This window comes from Pteropus alecto, unplaced genomic scaffold (assembly GCF_000325575.1).
Source record: "Pteropus alecto unplaced genomic scaffold, ASM32557v1 scaffold3, whole genome shotgun sequence".
NCBI classification, from domain to species: Eukaryota; Metazoa; Chordata; class Mammalia; order Chiroptera; family Pteropodidae; genus Pteropus; species Pteropus alecto.
The window spans coordinates 892,064-909,681 of NW_006442484.1; the positions used below are offsets into that span (position 1 = coordinate 892,064).

The window sequence follows — 17,618 nt, forward strand, 5'->3', positions numbered from 1 at the left end:
ACATACGTCTGTTTGGGTAGAGAGACTGACATTAGTTGAAATAAGTTGTTATACGTAAACGGTGATTAAGAGTTTGAGCTCTGGCTTGAAGTACCAGCTTAATAGCTGTGTGACCTTCAGCTGAGTTTCTTGTGTTCTCTGTGTCATATTCCTCATTTATAAAAATCAAAATAATAGTGTTGATCTTAGAGTTTTGTTAGGGTTAAGTGAGTTTTAAAAATGTGGAACCTTGCGACACTTAATAGTCAACAAATGTTTCTTGTTGTATGATTCATCTTGTTAGAAAACCAAATGTTCCTTAACGTTTAGTTAACTACTGATTTGTCGTTGTTGTTTTTGACCAGACTTTTTTTTGTCAAGTAGTGAAACATAATTGTTCCATCTGCTTTGTTAGCTAAAATTTAAGTGAGATTAAATCGAATGTGTTGTTGGAAGTTATTTTTCAAAACAATTTGGCAAATTTACACAAAAATAGTAAAAATGACCAGGTAAATGACATGTTATTAGTCGGTTAAGATTGTTCTGTCTAAAAAAAAAAATAGCAAAACAAATGAACAAAACAATCTCATAGATAAGAACACATTGATGGTTATGAGAGGACAATTGTTGGGGAGAGGGAGGAATAGGTGAAAGGGGTCAGTTGTATGGCAATGGATAATAAGTAGACTTGGTAGTAGTGTATACAGATATTGAGTTAAAATGTTGTATACCTGAAATCTTTATACACATGTATGTGCACAAACACTAATTTTGCCTTACCTGAAAAAAAAGAATCTTCTGGCCTTATGACTTGAAAATGTTAAGCCATGTATTCATTTACTGTTGGTATAAATGAATTGTCACTTGTTTTACATGATTTTTTTTGATCTCCAGAATTTTCTTAATACCGTAATTTTTGATAACTGGGTAAAATTATATAAATGTATTTTTCTTTTAAACTTCATGGCATTTCAGTAACTGGTCAGTTTAAGTCTGATCCAAGGCTAGATGTTACTCTTTTTACTTGATGTATCTGTGGCTAACTTTGTGTTCCTTGATACTGTTGATGGTGATGTGAGTCATGCACAGGTGTGACTTCACAGTGGCCATAGTTTCTATCATAACGTCAGATCATATATTTTTCTTTGGATTTGTGATTGTGATCTTAATAATTTTTTTTTTTCCTGAGATAAATATGCAGTTAACTGAAATCTAACTGTATATTTTTGGGAGTATTTTATTTAAAAAAGAAAAAAAAAAGACGAGTTTAGGAATCTGTTTTAAAGACTTTTTCTTAACTTTCACAGTTCTGGAAACTTAAGTTATGTAAAAAATATGTGCCAATAGATAGTGTTAAAGAAGCACTACTGGTAAGAAGTATCTGAAAGAAAAACAAAAATGGAGAATATTAACATAAGGTGGTTTAATTAGTTGAGTTACAAATATTAATTTATTGTATGATGTGGTAAAAATATTAATTTGATAACTTTTCTTGTCAAGTGGAAGGAGTGAAGGCCAGCTCAATGGTGAAACAAATACACCTATTGAAGGAAACCAGGCAGGTGATGCAGCTGCCTCTGCCAGGAGTCTACCAAATGAAGAAATAGTTCAGAAGATAGAGGAAGTACTTTCTGGGGTGTTAGATACAGAACTACGATATAAGCCAGGTAAGTTGGAGATAACCAGCTCTCTCAAACTTGAAGATTTTTTTAATGATTAACAGTATAATTTCTTGATTACATGGCATTTAAAATGTTAATTAGATCTAAAATGTCAATAAATTTTAGTTTTATTGGTATGCTGAAGAATTTGTTTAAATTCTTTGAAAATAAAATTGTACTGAAACACAAGCATTGATGCACTTGCTTGTTTTGCTGGTGGACTATGACTACTTGGTGCAGTCTTGTATTGCCTCTGCTTGGATTTTGAAAGTGGGTTTTTATTGCACAATTGTGTAAATATCCATTCTGGAAGGTACAGGAGCCTAGACCACATTTGTAATTTTAAAACCTGGGAGGTTTTATTTTAAAAACCACGTGTATAGATTGCCTTGTTTTTGCATCTATTCCTCTTAAAAATGCAATGAATATAGAGGAATTATTGCTTGGATATTTAGCACTTTTGGAATTCATTAAATAATTGATGCTTAGAAATGAAAGAGTTACCACAAAAGTACCTAAAAATAATTGTAGAAATGAAATGTGGTATGATTTTTTATTCAATTTTTATTATTTTTGGTGTAGAGTATGGTTTAAAAAAAAGGCAGAGACTTTAACCATACTTAGTTTTATGGCTCTAGGAACTTTTCCTTGATTGAAGTATAACTTGGCTGCATTTGATACACAATAAACAATTTATAGAAAATGATTAGTTTTGCTTTGGGATAGATCTTATTTTTCCGTAATCCTAGTGCCCTACGTTTCTGATCAGCCTTTTCTGGGGTCACTGAGATTTATCTAATTTGATATTGGCATTAGAGTAAATCCCATCTGGTTGTAAAGTGGAATAGAAACCACTTTCTCTTTCAGATATGCAAATCTAAATGTTCTTAAGTTATATGTTAAGAGCTATAAGAATTTTTTTTACCAAAATGACTTTATACTATTTTTTTAGTAGAAACATTTAAAAACGTGTTTTGTTAGTATTTTTAGAAGGTGATTGGGGGCGGGGAATTATTTTTATTAGGCTGTAATGGGTGTGATAAGGGAAAATTCAAGTTCCATATTGATGCTTTACGTTTATTGTTCAGACCTTTGTATACTATATGAAAGCAATCACTGACATTTGCTTATTACATGCCAGGCATTGTTCGGTGTACTTTGTGTGACTTAATTCACTTCACTCTTTAACTCTAGGAGACAGTGTGTCAGTAATTTGGCCAAGTCCATTCATCTAGTGAGTGGTGGGTTGATTCATGACCCCAAAACACTTTGTTTCAGAGCCAGTGCCATGTTGTTTCCTATGTAAATAGGACATAGAATAGTCAAAAGAATTATTTAACATAGGCATTTTTTATAGGAACTCGAATGGTGATAATGTGAAAGATATTTGTAAGTGTATTTTTAAAGTAATTTGCTATAATTCGAGAGTTGGAAAAAAAAAATCGTTTTAAATGAATTTATTTGAAACACATTTTAATAGGATTCTAAAAGTTTCTGTTTTAACTAAGAACCTATTTTTAACCTAGGCTTTAGTTGTAGAAGCATTGGAAAAGTGTCAGCCTCAGGTAATTGGTTTGTGGAAATGGTTTATTTGATAGCTTATTTAGCAAGAAATATTATACTATGGTATCTTAGCATGGAATATAAATTGGCTTATGTGATTTATCTAAATCTGCTTTGAGAAGTGTTTGACAAAATTTCTTTTAATTTCAGACTTGAAGGAGGCCTCCAGAAAAAGTAGATGTGTGTCTGTACAAACAGATCCCACTGATGAAATTCCCACCAAAAAGTCAAAGAAGCATAAAAAGCACAAAAATAAAAAGAAGAAAAAGAAGAAAGAGAAGGAAAAAAAGTATAAAAGACAGCCAGAAGATGCTGAATCAAAGCTGAAATCACATCATGATGGGAACATGGATTTAGAATCGGATTCCTTTTTGAAGTTTGACTCTGAACCTTCAGCGATGGCACCAGAGCATCCCATAAGAGCCTTTGGCCTATCTGAGACCAGTGAATCCCCTGCAGTTATGCTAGAACCTCCTATAGTATCAATGGAGGTATCACAGCCACACACTTTTGAATCTCCGAAGCCAGCTACAAAAACTGCAGAACTGTCAGTTGCATCTACATCAGTAATCGCAGTGCAGTCAGAGCAGTCTGTGGCAGTTACGCTGGAACCATCCACAACAAAGATTCTGGATTCTTTTGCAACAGCACCAATGCCTACAACAACAGTAGTGCTACAGTCATCTGAGCCAGTTGTAACAATGTCAAATCAGATGAAGTCTGTGCTGAAGTCTTTGGAGAACACACCTCCAGAGCCATCAAAGATTGTGTTAGAGCCTCCAGTAGCAAAAGTGCTAGAGCCATCAGAAACCCTTGTGATAACATCAGAGACGTCTACTGAGGTGCACCCTGAGCCAAGCACATCAACAACAATGGATTTTCCAGAGTCATCTGCAACTGAAGTACTAAGATTGCCAGAGCAGCCTGTAGAAGTACCATCGGAGATTGCAGATTCATCCATGACAAGATCACAGGAGTTGCTGGAGCTGCCCAAGACCACAGCATTGGAGCTGCCGGAGTCGCCGGTGGCCTCAGTGATGGAGTTGCCGGGGCCACCTGCGACCTCCATGCCGGAGTTGCAGGGGCCCCCTGTGACTCCAGTGCTGGAGTTACCTGGGCCCTCTGCTACCCCGGTGCCAGAGTTGCCAGGGCCCGTTTCTACCCCAGTGCCTGAGTTGCTAGGGCCCCCTGCGACAGCAGTGTCTGAGTTGCCGGGGCCCTCTGTGACATCAGTGCCACAGTTGTCACAGGAGTTGCCAGGGCTTTCAGCACCATCCATGGGGTTGGAGCCACCACAGGAGGTACCAGAGCCACCTGTGATGGCGCAGGAGTTACCAGGGCTGCCTGTGGTAACAGCAGCAGTAGAGTTGCCAGGGCAGCCTGCGGTAACAGTAGCAATGGAGTTGACAGAGCAACCTGTGACGACGACAGAGTTGGAGCAGCCTGTGGGGATGACAACGATGGAACATCCTGGGCAGCCTGAGGTGACAACGGCATCAGGGTTGCTGGGGCAGTCTGAGGCAGCAATGGTGCTGGAGTTGCCAGGACAGCCAGTGGCAACGACAGCGCTGGAGTTGCCAGGGCAGCCTTCGGTGACTGGGGTGCCAGAGTTGCCAGGGCTGCCTTCGGCAACTAGGGCACTGGAGTTGTCAGGGCAGCCTGTGGCAACTGGGGCACTGGAGTTGCCTGGGCAGCTCATGGCAACTGGGGCACTGGAGTTCTCGGGGCAGTCTGGGGCAGCTGGAGCACTGGAGCTTTTGGGGCAGCCTCTGGCAACAGGGGTGCTGGAGTTGCCTGGGCAGCCTGGGGCGCCAGAGTTGCCTGGGCAGCCTGTGGCAACTGTGGCGCTGGAGATCTCTGTTCAGTCTGTGGTGACAACAACGGAGCTGTCAACGATGACCGTGTCGCAGTCCCTGGAGGTGCCCTCGACGACAGCGCTGGAATCCTATAATACGGTAGCACAGGAGCTGCCTACTACGTTAGTGGGGGAGACTTCTATAACAGTAGGAGTGGATCCCTTGATGGCCCAAGAATCCCATATGTTAGCTTCTAACACCATGGAGACCCATATGTTAGCATCCAACACCATGGACTCCCAAATGCTAGCGTCCAACACCATGGACTCCCAGATGCTAGCATCCAATACCATGGATTCTCAGATGTTAGCAACCAGCTCCATGGACTCCCAGATGTTAGCAACCAGCTCCATGGACTCCCAGATGTTAGCAACCAGCTCCATGGACTCCCAGATGTTAGCAACCAGCTCCATGGACTCCCAGATGTTAGCAACCAGCTCCATGGACTCCCAGATGTTAGCAACCAGCTCCATGGACTCCCAGATGTTAGCAACCAGCTCCATGGACTCCCAGATGTTAGCAACCAGCTCCATGGACTCCCAGATGTTAGCAACCAGCTCCATGGACTCCCAGATGTTAGCAACCAGCTCCATGGACTCCCAGATGTTAGCAACCAGCTCCATGGACTCCCAGATGTTAGCAACCAGCTCCATGGACTCCCAGATGTTAGCAACCAGCACCATGGACTCCCAGATGTTGGCATCTGGCACTATGGACTCTCAAATGTTAGCTTCCGGCACCATGGATGCTCAGATGTTAGCATCTGGTACCATGGATGCCCAGATGTTAGCATCTAGTACCCAAGATTCTGCTATGTTGGGTTCAAAATCTCCTGATCCATACAGGTTAGCTCAGGATCCTTACAGGTTAGCTCAGGATCCTTATAGGTTAGGCCATGACCCTTACAGGCTAGGTCATGATGCCTACAGGTTAGGGCAAGACCCCTATAGATTAGGGCATGACCCCTACAGACTAACTCCTGATCCCTATAGGATGTCACCTAGACCTTATAGGATAGCACCCAGGTCCTATAGGATAGCACCCAGACCATATAGGTTAGCACCAAGACCTCTGATGTTAGCATCTAGACGTTCTATGATGATGTCCTATGCTGCAGAACGTTCCATGATGTCATCTTACGAACGCTCTATGATGTCTTACGAGCGGTCTATGATGTCCCCTATGGCTGAGCGTTCTATGATGTCAGCCTATGAGCGCTCTATGATGTCAGCCTATGAGCGCTCTATGATGTCCCCTATGGCTGAACGCTCTATGATGTCAGCTTATGAACGCTCTATGATGTCAGCATACGAGCGCTCCATGATGTCCCCAATGGCTGACCGTTCTATGATGTCCATGGGTGCCGACCGGTCTATGATGTCATCGTACTCTACTGCTGACCGGTCTATGATGTCATCGTACTCTGCAGCTGACCGCTCTATGATGTCTTCTTACACTGCTGACCGTTCAATGATGTCTATGACAGCTGATTCTTACACTGATTCTTATACTGACACATATACAGAGGCATATATGGTGCCACCTTTGCCTCCTGAAGAACCTCCAACAATGCCACCATTGCCACCTGAGGAGCCACCAATGACACCACCATTGCCTCCTGAGGAACCACCAGAGGGTCCAGCATTACCAACTGAGCAGTCAGCATTAACAGCTGAAAATGCTTGGCCTACTGAGGTGCCAGCATTACCTCCTGAAGAGTCTGTATCGCTGCCTGAACCTCCTGTGAGTCAAAGTGAGATTTCAGAGCATTCGGTAGTGCCTGCTAATTACTCAGTATCGGCATCAGAGCCTTCACTGTTGGCATCAGAGGCTGCCATGACTGTTCCAGAGCCACCACTAGAACCAGAGTCTTCGGTTACATCAACACCTACAGAATCTGCTGCAATAGCAGAAGAGCATGAAATTGTTCCAGAGAGACCAGTGACTTATATGGTATCTGAAACTCCTGTAATGTCAGCTGAACCAACTATGTTAACATCAGAGCCTTCCGTTATGTCAGAGACAGCAGAAACCTTTGATTCCATGAGAGCTTCAGAACATGTTCCATCAGAGGTATCTATGTCCCTGCTGGATCCTACAGTAACTATTCCAGAGCCATCGCAGAGCATTCTAGAGCTATCAGCCATGGCTGTCTCAGAGCTACCAGCTGTGTCTGTCCCGGAGCTCCCAGCCGAGGCTGTCGTGGAGCCCCCAGCCGAGGCTCTCCCGGAGCCCCCAGTTTTGGCTGTTCCAGAGCCTTTAGCCGAGGCTGTTCCAGAGCCCTTGGCTGTGACTGTTCCAGGTCTACCGGTCATGGCTGTCCCAGGGCAACTAGCTGAGGCTGTCCCAGAGCCCCTGGCCTTGGTTGAGCCAGAGCCTGTTACCATTCCTGTGCCAGTGGTTTCTGCTGTGGACTCTGCTGTGCCTGTCTTGGAACCAGCAGTATCGGTCTTTCAACCTAACATGATTGTTTCAGAACCATCTGTTTCTGTCCAAGAATCCACTGTGTCAGTTTTAGAGCCTGCTGTTACTGTGTCAGAGCAGACTCAAGTAATATCAACTGAGATGGTTTTAGAGTCTACACCAGTGATGTTGGAGTCTAGTGTTGTAAAAGGAATGAATTTACTATCTGGTGATCAAAATCTTGCTCCAGAAATTGGCATGCAGGAGTTTCCCTTGCATTCAGATGAGGAGCCACATACTGAAGGATACCTGAAGAATGACACTTATGAAAGTGAACATGGTGTAAATATAGACCATAATGTAAATAATCATTTAATTGCTAAAGAAATGGAACATAGCACAGTGTCTGCTGCCAGCACTGGTGCTGTTGGTGAAATTGGTGGAGAGAAAAGTTTGCCAGTCAATGAGACTAAACAGTGCACAGTATTGGATACCTGCCCTAGTGTTAGTGAAGCTGATGTAGGAGGAACTTTGTCTTCTACTGGTCCCTTTGCTCTTGAATCGGATACAGTGGGAACTAGTAAGGGTATTGAATTTGCCACAGCATCTGCTCTCAGTTCAATTAGTAAATATGATGAAGTATGTTTAACTACTCAAGACACCGAACATGACATGGTAATTTCCAGCAGCCCCAGTGGTGGTAGTGAGGCTGACATAGAGGGACCTTTGCCTGCTAAAGACATTCATCTTGACTTACCATCTAATAACTTTATTAGTAATGATGCAGAAGGACCATTACCTATAAAAGAGAGTGACCAGACATTAGCAGGTGCTCTCAGCCCTAAAGAAAATAGTGAAGATAAAGAAGTACCTGTCTCTACAAAAGAGATACTGTCTGATTCAGGATTTTCTGCCAATATCGATGACATTAATGAAGCAGATTTAGTGAGACCATTGCTTCCTAAGGACATGGAACGACTTACAAGTCTCAGAGCTGGTATTGAAGGACCCTTACTTGCAAGTGAAGTTGAACGTGATAAGTCTGCTGCCAGTCCAATTGTAGTTAGTATACCAGAAAGAGCTTCAGAGTCGTCTTCAGAGGAAAAAGATGATTATGAAATTTTTGTAAAAGTTAAGGACACACATGAAAAAAGCAAGAAAAATAAGAATCGTGATAAAGGTGAGAAAGAGAAGAAAAGAGACTCTTCTTTAAGATCTCGAAGTAAGCGGTCCAAGTCTTCTGAACACAAATCACGGAAGCGTACCAGTGAGTCTCGTTCTAGGGCAAGGAAGAGATCATCTAAGTCCAAGTCTCATCGCTCTCAAACACGTTCACGGTCACGTTCAAGACGCAGAAGGAGGAGCAGCAGGTCAAGATCAAAGTCTAGAGGACGACGATCTGTATCAAAAGAGAAGCGCAAAAGATCTCCAAAGCACAGATCCAAGTCCAGGGAAAGAAAAAGAAAAAGATCAAGCTCCAGAGATAACAGGAAAACTGTTAGAGCTCGAAGTCGCACCCCAAGTCGGCGGAGTCGGAGTCACACTCCGAGTCGTAGAAGAAGATCTAGATCTGGGGGGAGAAGGAGCTTTAGCATTTCTCCAAGCCGACGGAGCCGCACCCCGAGCCGACGGAGCCGCACCCCGAGCCGACGGAGCCGCACCCCGAGCCGACGGAGCCGCACCCCGAGCCGACGGAGCCGCACCCCGAGCCGACGGAGCCGCACCCCGAGCCGACGGAGCCGCACCCCGAGCCGACGGAGCCGCACCCCGAGCCGACGGAGCCGCACCCCGACAGCAGATCTCTCCGTCGTAAACGATCTCGGTCTTCGGAAAGAGGCAGGTCACCTAAACGTCTGACAGATTTGAGTAAGTCATTTAAAAATTTAATGGTAGTATAATGGAGAATGATGTAAGTTTCATCTGAGAGTTTTTTCTGATCTTTGAGTCAAATGGGATATTATGGGTTATTGGTTTAGGATAAGTATTTTTCCAAATTTATATCATTTAGAAGAGCTTGTGTTTACATGTGGGGATAGAGTTTAAAGAAATACTTACTTTGGAGTATATTAGAACCAAGGTGTTTCCATACTTGAATGTTTTATTTTGCTTGAACCATCTCACGTAACCAAAAATGGAAAGTAGAAGTCCAGTTAAAAACAAGGTTAGTATATGCTCAGATTGTTATTGTATGTATTCCAAAATAAATCCTTGAAAGTAAACCTATAATTATGATGTTTCTTTAATGTTATGTCTTAAAATGGCAAGATAGCACTGTTAAATGTGAAGGTAATTCTAATTGGTATAATAGGTAATGGAAGTGAGTAGGGAATTTTGCACATGGGGAATTACTTACCTGGGTAGGTGACATTAGCAAAATAAAGTGACTTTTTTTAAAGTGATTTTAATAATCTGCCTTATTTTAAAAATAAAGTGCTCTGATTTCCCCCGATTTTAAGAAGTGTACAGAGATTATTAAAACTTGGATTATACATGACTCCCTGCAGAAATAATGGGTAATTTATCATTATCCAAGTAGTTGGACATTTCTAAGTCTGTGTTGTCTAAAGAAAAGAGGCCTTAACAGAATAAGAGAGAATGCGTTCAGTTCAACAGAAAGGTTTTTGAGTTGTTTTTTTTTTTACTCAAAGTAGAGGTATTAGTATGTGCTTGAAGCGATTACAGGTTAGTAGAGGAGACGTGGATAAAGTATAATGTATGTGTTTACCAAATAGTAAAACTGCCAAAAAGCAGAGTGTGATGATTGCTGTAAGTACTGGTATAGGTAAAAGCACTTTGGGAGCACAGTGAAGAGGAATGTTAAATTCTGACTTAAGATTTGTTAGAAGAGGTGACACTTGAACTTGGGCTCAAAGAGTGGTTTAAAATGTCAGAAATTAGAAGGAAAGTAATTTTAGGGGCATGACAATTTTGGAAAATAAAGTAAGCTTTTTGTAGGTAAGGCAAGGTGGTCTCACTATTTTCTGTAGTATTTTATTGAGAAGCTACGAGTGGACTTAATTCTTTAAGTAGGGGGCATTCGCTTAAAAACTTTGAGCCAAAGAGTGATTTGATCATAGCTGGGAGGCAGAAAATTGATGCCTTCAATTTTGTTAGCATATAAAACTTTTGGTAATACAGAAGGTACAGACTTTTAGGAAAACTGCTTATATTTTTCCTCTTACAGATAAGGCTCAATTACTTGAAATAGCCAAAGCTAATGCAGCTGCCATGTGTGCTAAGGCTGGTGTTCCTTTACCGCCAAACCTAAAGCCTGCACCTCCACCTTCAATAGAAGAGAAAGTTGCTAAAAAGTCAGGAGGAGCTACTATAGAAGAACTAACTGAGGTAAGTTAGATAGAATTTGTTTCTTAAATGGATTATTCCAGTGATGTTGACTCTGGAGCGTGCCAAAACCCGAATTGTGGGCTGAACTGATAATGGCTGGCACCGAGTGGCCAAAACCCGAAATACAGATGTGGCAGCGGCAGAAGCTCTGTTTAGCAGGCCATTATCCGGGATGGCTAAGCTCCGCTAGCTAAAAGTTACTTCCCATTACTTTTGCTTTCCAGTTTTAGAAGCCAAACTGACTGAGGAGTGGGACGGTTCGTTTGAATGGAGGAGGTGTTGAGTGAGCAACACGCAGAAGCTCGCCTACAGTTTCGTTTCCATTCACGACGTGTTCACTGATCGCCACGAGTATACTGCATATACGCAAAGACACAGACAATCTTCAGAAATGATCTTTTGCCACCGGAGCTTGGAAATTAATGAGTAATAGCTGGCCATTGCCTGAAAGGAACTTCTTTCGCATCAACATTTCGGGTTTTGGCTGTTTGGTATCAGCCATTGGTGATAATGGCCGGCCATTATCAGTTCTTCCTTGCGGTTCGGGTTTTGGCAGTAACATATATATTTTAAACACACTTATTTTTGTTTTTAAGAATTTGATCTTTTCAATTGAGGCTTTTTTTGGCTTTGTTTTATTAATATTATTTGTTTTTTTCTGGGGCGGGGGGGACGCTGAAATATTGCTGCTAGGATCCAGAATACCACACAGTTTCATATATTGAAACTTGCTCTCGGCTAGCCTTATGCCAGCCTGCCACTGTCAATATACTCTGTTCCCCTTGGTTACAAGCTTAGTATACTCTGTTTTTGGCTAAATGAGCTTTTTATCCTATTGTAATATTTTCAATTGAAAATGGATGTGACAAATTCTACTGCTTGTATAGAGACAACTCCACCCAAATTTACTCTGACCTTTTTATAAAGCCAGGTAATGGAGTCTGTTCCTTTGCTTCTCAGGAAGGAATTGACTTTGCTTTATGTGTCAGACCTCATGAATTGCACCCTCTCCATCATGCCTTATTTTCCATTCTTGAGTTCTATTCCTTTAGAGAGACTCAATCTACAAGACATTTATGGAGAGATGTTACTATCTAACCAAATCATAAATGTTTCAAATCTTTTATTTTGTCATACCTTTGGGGATTGTATAGTTTCCTAATCTGTTTCATCACTTAGATTTATTACAATAGGAATTACAATTTCTTTTTTTTAATTTGAGGACCTATTAAAGGCGGCTTCTATTGCTTGTCAGATCCAAACTCCTTATTGAAAACCTGTGAACACTTAGTGTTTCCCTATGTTTTTAGCCTCATCTTCAGCTCTCTTGTCCCTTCTAATAAGTTGCTCTCACCTTTCTACCACCTGACTAGGATCACTTTCTTTTCTCTGCCAGTCTTTGTTATCTATGAAAATCTGGCTTAGAACTCAAGGAATATCCCTGGATTACCAAATTCTGCCTGATTCTATTCTCTTTTAAGCTTTTGTTCTTTCAGCACTTATGTACTCAGTTTGTATTATATCAGTTTGCACTTGTTACTTGTGTTGCTCTGTAAAAGCGTTCCTCAATTTCATGTGTATGTATTCCGTCTCTTGAATTAGATTGTAAGCTCCTTGAGAGCAGGGACCATGTCTTCTACTTTCTTTTTGTATTCCCTGGACAGTGCCCAGTACAGTGCTCTGCACATAGTAGGTGCTCAATAAATGTTGTTGACTGACTGACCAGCTAAAGTGTGTTTAAATAATAGCTAATAAGCCAAGTTACCCATCTATAACCTGTCGTTTTAGTTTTATGTGGTTTTGGTTCTTTTAAGAAGTTACATGTTGTTTTTACCTAGAGTGTAAGATTTATCTTTTGTTTGTTTTTACTTTTTAAGAAATGCAAACAAATCGCACAGAGTAAAGAAGATGATGATGTAATAGTGAATAAGCCTCATGTTTCGGATGAAGAGGAAGAAGAACCTCCTTTTTATCATCATCCATTTAAACTCAGTGAACCCAAACCCATTTTTTTCAATCTGAATGTGAGTATTAGCATTTATAGATTGATGAAATAATACAACTTATGGAATTATTTAAAACTTTAATGGAACTTAGTTTAATTTTTGAATTAAATACTATGAGAAATAATAAACAAAAATCATCTCCGACTGTTAAATCTATTGAGTTTTAATTAAGAAACATTTTTTTTTTTAGATTGCTGCAGCAAAGCCAACTCCACCAAAAAGCCAGGTAACGTTAACAAAAGAATTTCCTGTGTCATCTGGATCTCAACATCGAAAAAAAGAAGCGGATAGCGTTTATGGAGAGTGGGTTCCTGTAGAGAAAAATGGTGAAGAAAACAAAGACGACGATAATGTTTTCAGCAGCAATTTGCCCTCTGAGGTAAGTAAGAGGAATATTACATATTTTTCCTTTTTTATACCTGAATCTGCCATTTTATTGTTATTTTATATCTGATTTGGATTCTGTTTCACTCTTCTTAGGGCCGGGGTAAACGGCAGGGCCGGGTTAAACGACAGATGAAACAACCCGCAGCTTCTCATTTGACAGTAACTCGATGCAATTCACTTTGTGGAACCAAGCCACAAAGTGAAAAGCATCGAATTGCAGAGAACAGTGTTGTCACATCCCTACCCAACATTGGGCCCTCCTTGCACTTGTGGGAAGGTAGCCCAAGGTATAACTATTTAGCTTCCCGTTTTGCTTCAAGGCTCTATAGCTCTAGATTTTGGTGGTAGCAAGTTTACTGGGACTGAGTGGAGAGAGGCAGATCCTCAGGTTCAACACAAGAAGTGGATTGGAAAAGGTCATTGTAGGCTGATGTGAGCATCTTGGATACATAGCCCATTGCCCTTAAATAATGGTTTCTTAATATTTCTCTGGGTTGTCAGATAGCCTTTAATTTTAATCATTTTCCCTTCCCTGTGCTACCTTGGCCGTTTTGAATTCTTGTGTTTAACCTAATGCTCAGCCTTGGTATACTCCCATTTCCCTTCTCCTACCCCTCTTTGCTACTATTAAAAGTTGGAGAAGTGGAACACACCTTGAAATTTTCATGAGGCTATAGTTGCATCTTGTCAAAATGACGCGGTAATAATGCCAAGTGTCAAAATGACCCCAGTAAAATGCCGCCTGATTAATGTGCTGCTAAATATAGTGCACATGAAAACAGCAAGACTGTATATATATGTAAATATATATATATATCTGTATCTTTGTATGTATCTCTGTATCTGTACCTTTGCTGTATCTTTTAATAAACAGTTTACTTTTATTTAACTTGTTGTGCAAAATCACGCTTGGGGGATCTGGGAGGGTGGAGACTTACTTACTAGGGGAGGGTGGGAGTTTTAAATACCATAGACTAGTCATCACCTCTTGCCCTTGGTTTCCAAAGCCCAGACATATTTGTTCAAGGACTGGATTAGATATCTGATGCCTTTACAATGTGGGACTTCTTCCCCACTTCCTTTTCTTGCAGTTCTGGGATATGTAGGTCAGAGAGACCTGTACTGCTCATCTTCAGGTTTCCTTTATTAGCCATATCATCATCTTCCACTAAACATCTCCAGTATTACAAATATGCAAATCCTGTTTGAAATTAGAAAGTGAACAGAACCCAAATCAGAAACTTTTCGGTAGTATTTTTTTCCCCCTGAGCTATTCATAGGTGACATTTTTACTTTTTTTTTTTTTTTTGGACCTGCGGCATTTTTAAAAGCGAGTTCTATACAGTGAAGCTGGCTGGGACATGATAACTAGCCAATGCAACTTACAGTCACCAGTGATGATCTGTGTTTTCATGGGATTCAACAATTGAAGCAAATTATGCCATCACCAGTAAGGGAGGAATAGCTGGTTTGAACATTATTTTAGTCAAACCATTTGAGTACCTCAGTTGCTAATCGCTAAATCTGGCTACCTGCACATCTGAACAAGGAAAGGATAACATATTTGCAACTGACTTAAATATTGTAGTAGCTGACTACAAACCATGATAAGAGGGCTGAACAGACTTATTTAGAAATTTTGATACATATGCTTAGTAATTTCTTGCAAATTAAGCATTTAACAAAGAGTTGGAAAAAATCGAGGTTACATGAAAAAAATTTTGCGACAGAATGAAGCCCTATAAAATAAAATTGCAAAATTCCAAGGGGTTTTCCTGAGAAGATAAGTGACAATAACTATTTTAACTCAGTTGAACATGGGGAAAGTGCTTCATGAATCCTGATGACTTTGTTTCTGACCGAGAGTTTTTTTATATATATGTATATATATTCGAAATTCAGTACTCAGCCAATTTTAGTCTTAACACGGGAGGGAGGGGTGCCTTAGCCTTGTCTGTCATCGAAAGTGCTTGTCAGATTTTAATTAAAAGTTGGGAGGAATTAACTCCAAAGAAATCCCAGGGGAAAAAGGTGGGTATTCAAATTTTATAATAAGGGAGTGTTAAAGCAGGAGGTAAAAGGAAGGGTTCTACTCGGACAGCTAAATAAATGAAGCAGATTTCTACTGTGGGAGGATATATACAGGTATTTGATATCAGAACTCTGAAAGCTAGTTTTAGATTAAACTCAACATATAGGTTTAACTTTAAGCAAAATAATCTTAAAATTTTAGGAAAGGGACAGGATTTTGTTCTGCCTCAGGTTTCTGTACTTTTATGTAGCTATAATATTAAACACCTGGAGGAAATGTTCACATTATAAAATGTTTAGTTTTAGTTATTTAACTGGATCTTATACCGTATTTGTAAGATTAATATTCTGTACACCAATGTTTATGGAATACTGTTGGTGACATTTTATGAGAGCATTGATCCTTTTGAGTCCCTCTTGGGTTGAAATAAAGGCTTTATAGTGTAAAAGAAAGTTCTTTAAAAGTTCTTTTAAAGTCAACATTTTAACCAAATAGTTTTTAAAAATTTATTTTACCCATTGGTCTTTTCATTTTAATAAATACGGATTTTGTGGTTCTTTAGTTTTGAGCATAAAACATTTAGGCAAAGGTCACAGATTTTATGTTTTGCTATGATCTTTAATCTCACCAATTGTCTTGGACATGAGTGCTCTTTGACATAAGTATGAGTGGATATGGATGGATCAACATAAATTCATATCTTATGGAATATCAACTCATCAGATTGGCTGCCCTACTGACATAGCATCGTCTTAGGAAGTAGCAAGCCATCATCATCCTCAGTAAGGCGTGACTACAGAATTTTTAACATATTTTTGTGTGAATTTGATTTATAAGCATTGAAATAAAGTGTTGGAAAACTAACATTTAAAAAATTGTCCTGAGGGACATTAATTCTTGGTAATAAGGTTAGCAAAGGCTTATTGGGTAAAAGATTTTAAATGTCATCTTTGACATAAAACTTCCTTGGGTTTACTATCATAAATATTTTAGAGGTCCATAAGTAGCTCTCCATTAAGGTCTAGTGATCGCTTACATGTGAAGATAATTTTTATCTCAGGCTGTGTGCTTCGTTTTTATTGCTGAAGAATATTTCTACATCCCAATGGAGCTAACGTATAGAAACTCTAAGTTTATGAAGTTTAAGTAAGCTAAGTTCTAGGGACAAGGTGAAAATTTCAATTGGAAATTAAACACATAGGTCCTAGCAGTGCTAGAATGTAATTACAGCCTTCTCATTCATTCTCTCCCTAGATTGTCCTAGGTGATTAACACTGAATTTCCTTAAACCATTTATTAAGTTTTGTTTGTTTTTCTGTTATAATTCATTTAGATTAAACGTATAAGTTAAACATTACACTAGATTATTTTATATAATAAAAAGATTGATAATTCACTTTTTAAAACAACACATTAACAACAGACATATTTAATGTGGCTTTTGTTTTTGTAGTTGTCTTTCATTTCTATATGAACCTCTATTCTAAATATTTTAAAATCATGTTTTGTATGTAGGTAAGATGCTTCTTTAGTTTCTTTATAATTAAAACTTATGTTGTCTTAATTTGAGATACCTGCAACTAGTGTAGAAAGTAATTTTTATATTAGGAGCTACTTTCTTTATCTGACTCATAATTCTCTAGCTCTTTCATATCCTTTTATTTTTAAGAAATACTTAGGATACTTTATGTAAACAGTTGGGTTAACAAAAGGAGGAAATAAATTGATTTAGAAGAATTTTTTTAAATGAGGAAGATACAGAACTTACATGATTACAACTTAGACCCTGAAATACATGTTACATGGTGCTAATTACGTTACATATTTTATTTCTGGCACCTTTATAGGTTATAGAAGAAGTAGTAATCTGTGTTGATGAAGTAAATGAAATAACTTGGTCAGGATTTAATGTGAACTGGAATTATTCATGACACTGTTATGTAGATTTCACCTTTTAGAACAAGTTCCAAGAAAAAAGAAAGTAAACATTAACCCCCATTATATTAGCTAGAATATTAATCAATCATAGTTATACTTTATATAATTATACTTTACATATTAGAAAGTCTATAGTATTGTCAGTGGAAACAAAGCTTGTTGATGACAGACAGCTTGATATTAGTATTCTATGAGACTTAAGATTTTTTCCCCCAGTTTTTAGTAAGGAGTTTTTAGCATCATTTTGGTACCTTTCACATTTTTGTTTCTGAGCAACATTAAAAGGTGGTTAAGGCTGTAAAGCTCCACTATAAAGTATGGTATACTATAGACTAACACACACACACACACACACACACACACACACACACACTCACACTCACACTCACACTCTCACTCTCACTCTCACTCTCCCCCCCCACCCTCTCTCCCTCTCTCCCTCTCCCCC

General features: G+C 39.5%; 1 protein-coding gene across 1 annotated transcript in view; it reads left to right on the top strand.

Moving 5' to 3' along the window:
• The window catches only part of SON (SON DNA binding protein), a 32,553-nt gene that overhangs the window by 2,318 nt on the left and 12,617 nt on the right, over window positions 1-17,618 (top strand). The window contains 6 exon segments of the mRNA XM_015596469.2: window positions 1,480-1,646; window positions 3,354-9,253; window positions 9,256-9,328; window positions 10,647-10,807; window positions 12,685-12,831; window positions 13,004-13,192. Coding sequence (XP_015451955.1) covers window positions 1,480-1,646; window positions 3,354-9,253; window positions 9,256-9,328; window positions 10,647-10,807; window positions 12,685-12,831; window positions 13,004-13,192 — 6,637 coding nt within the window.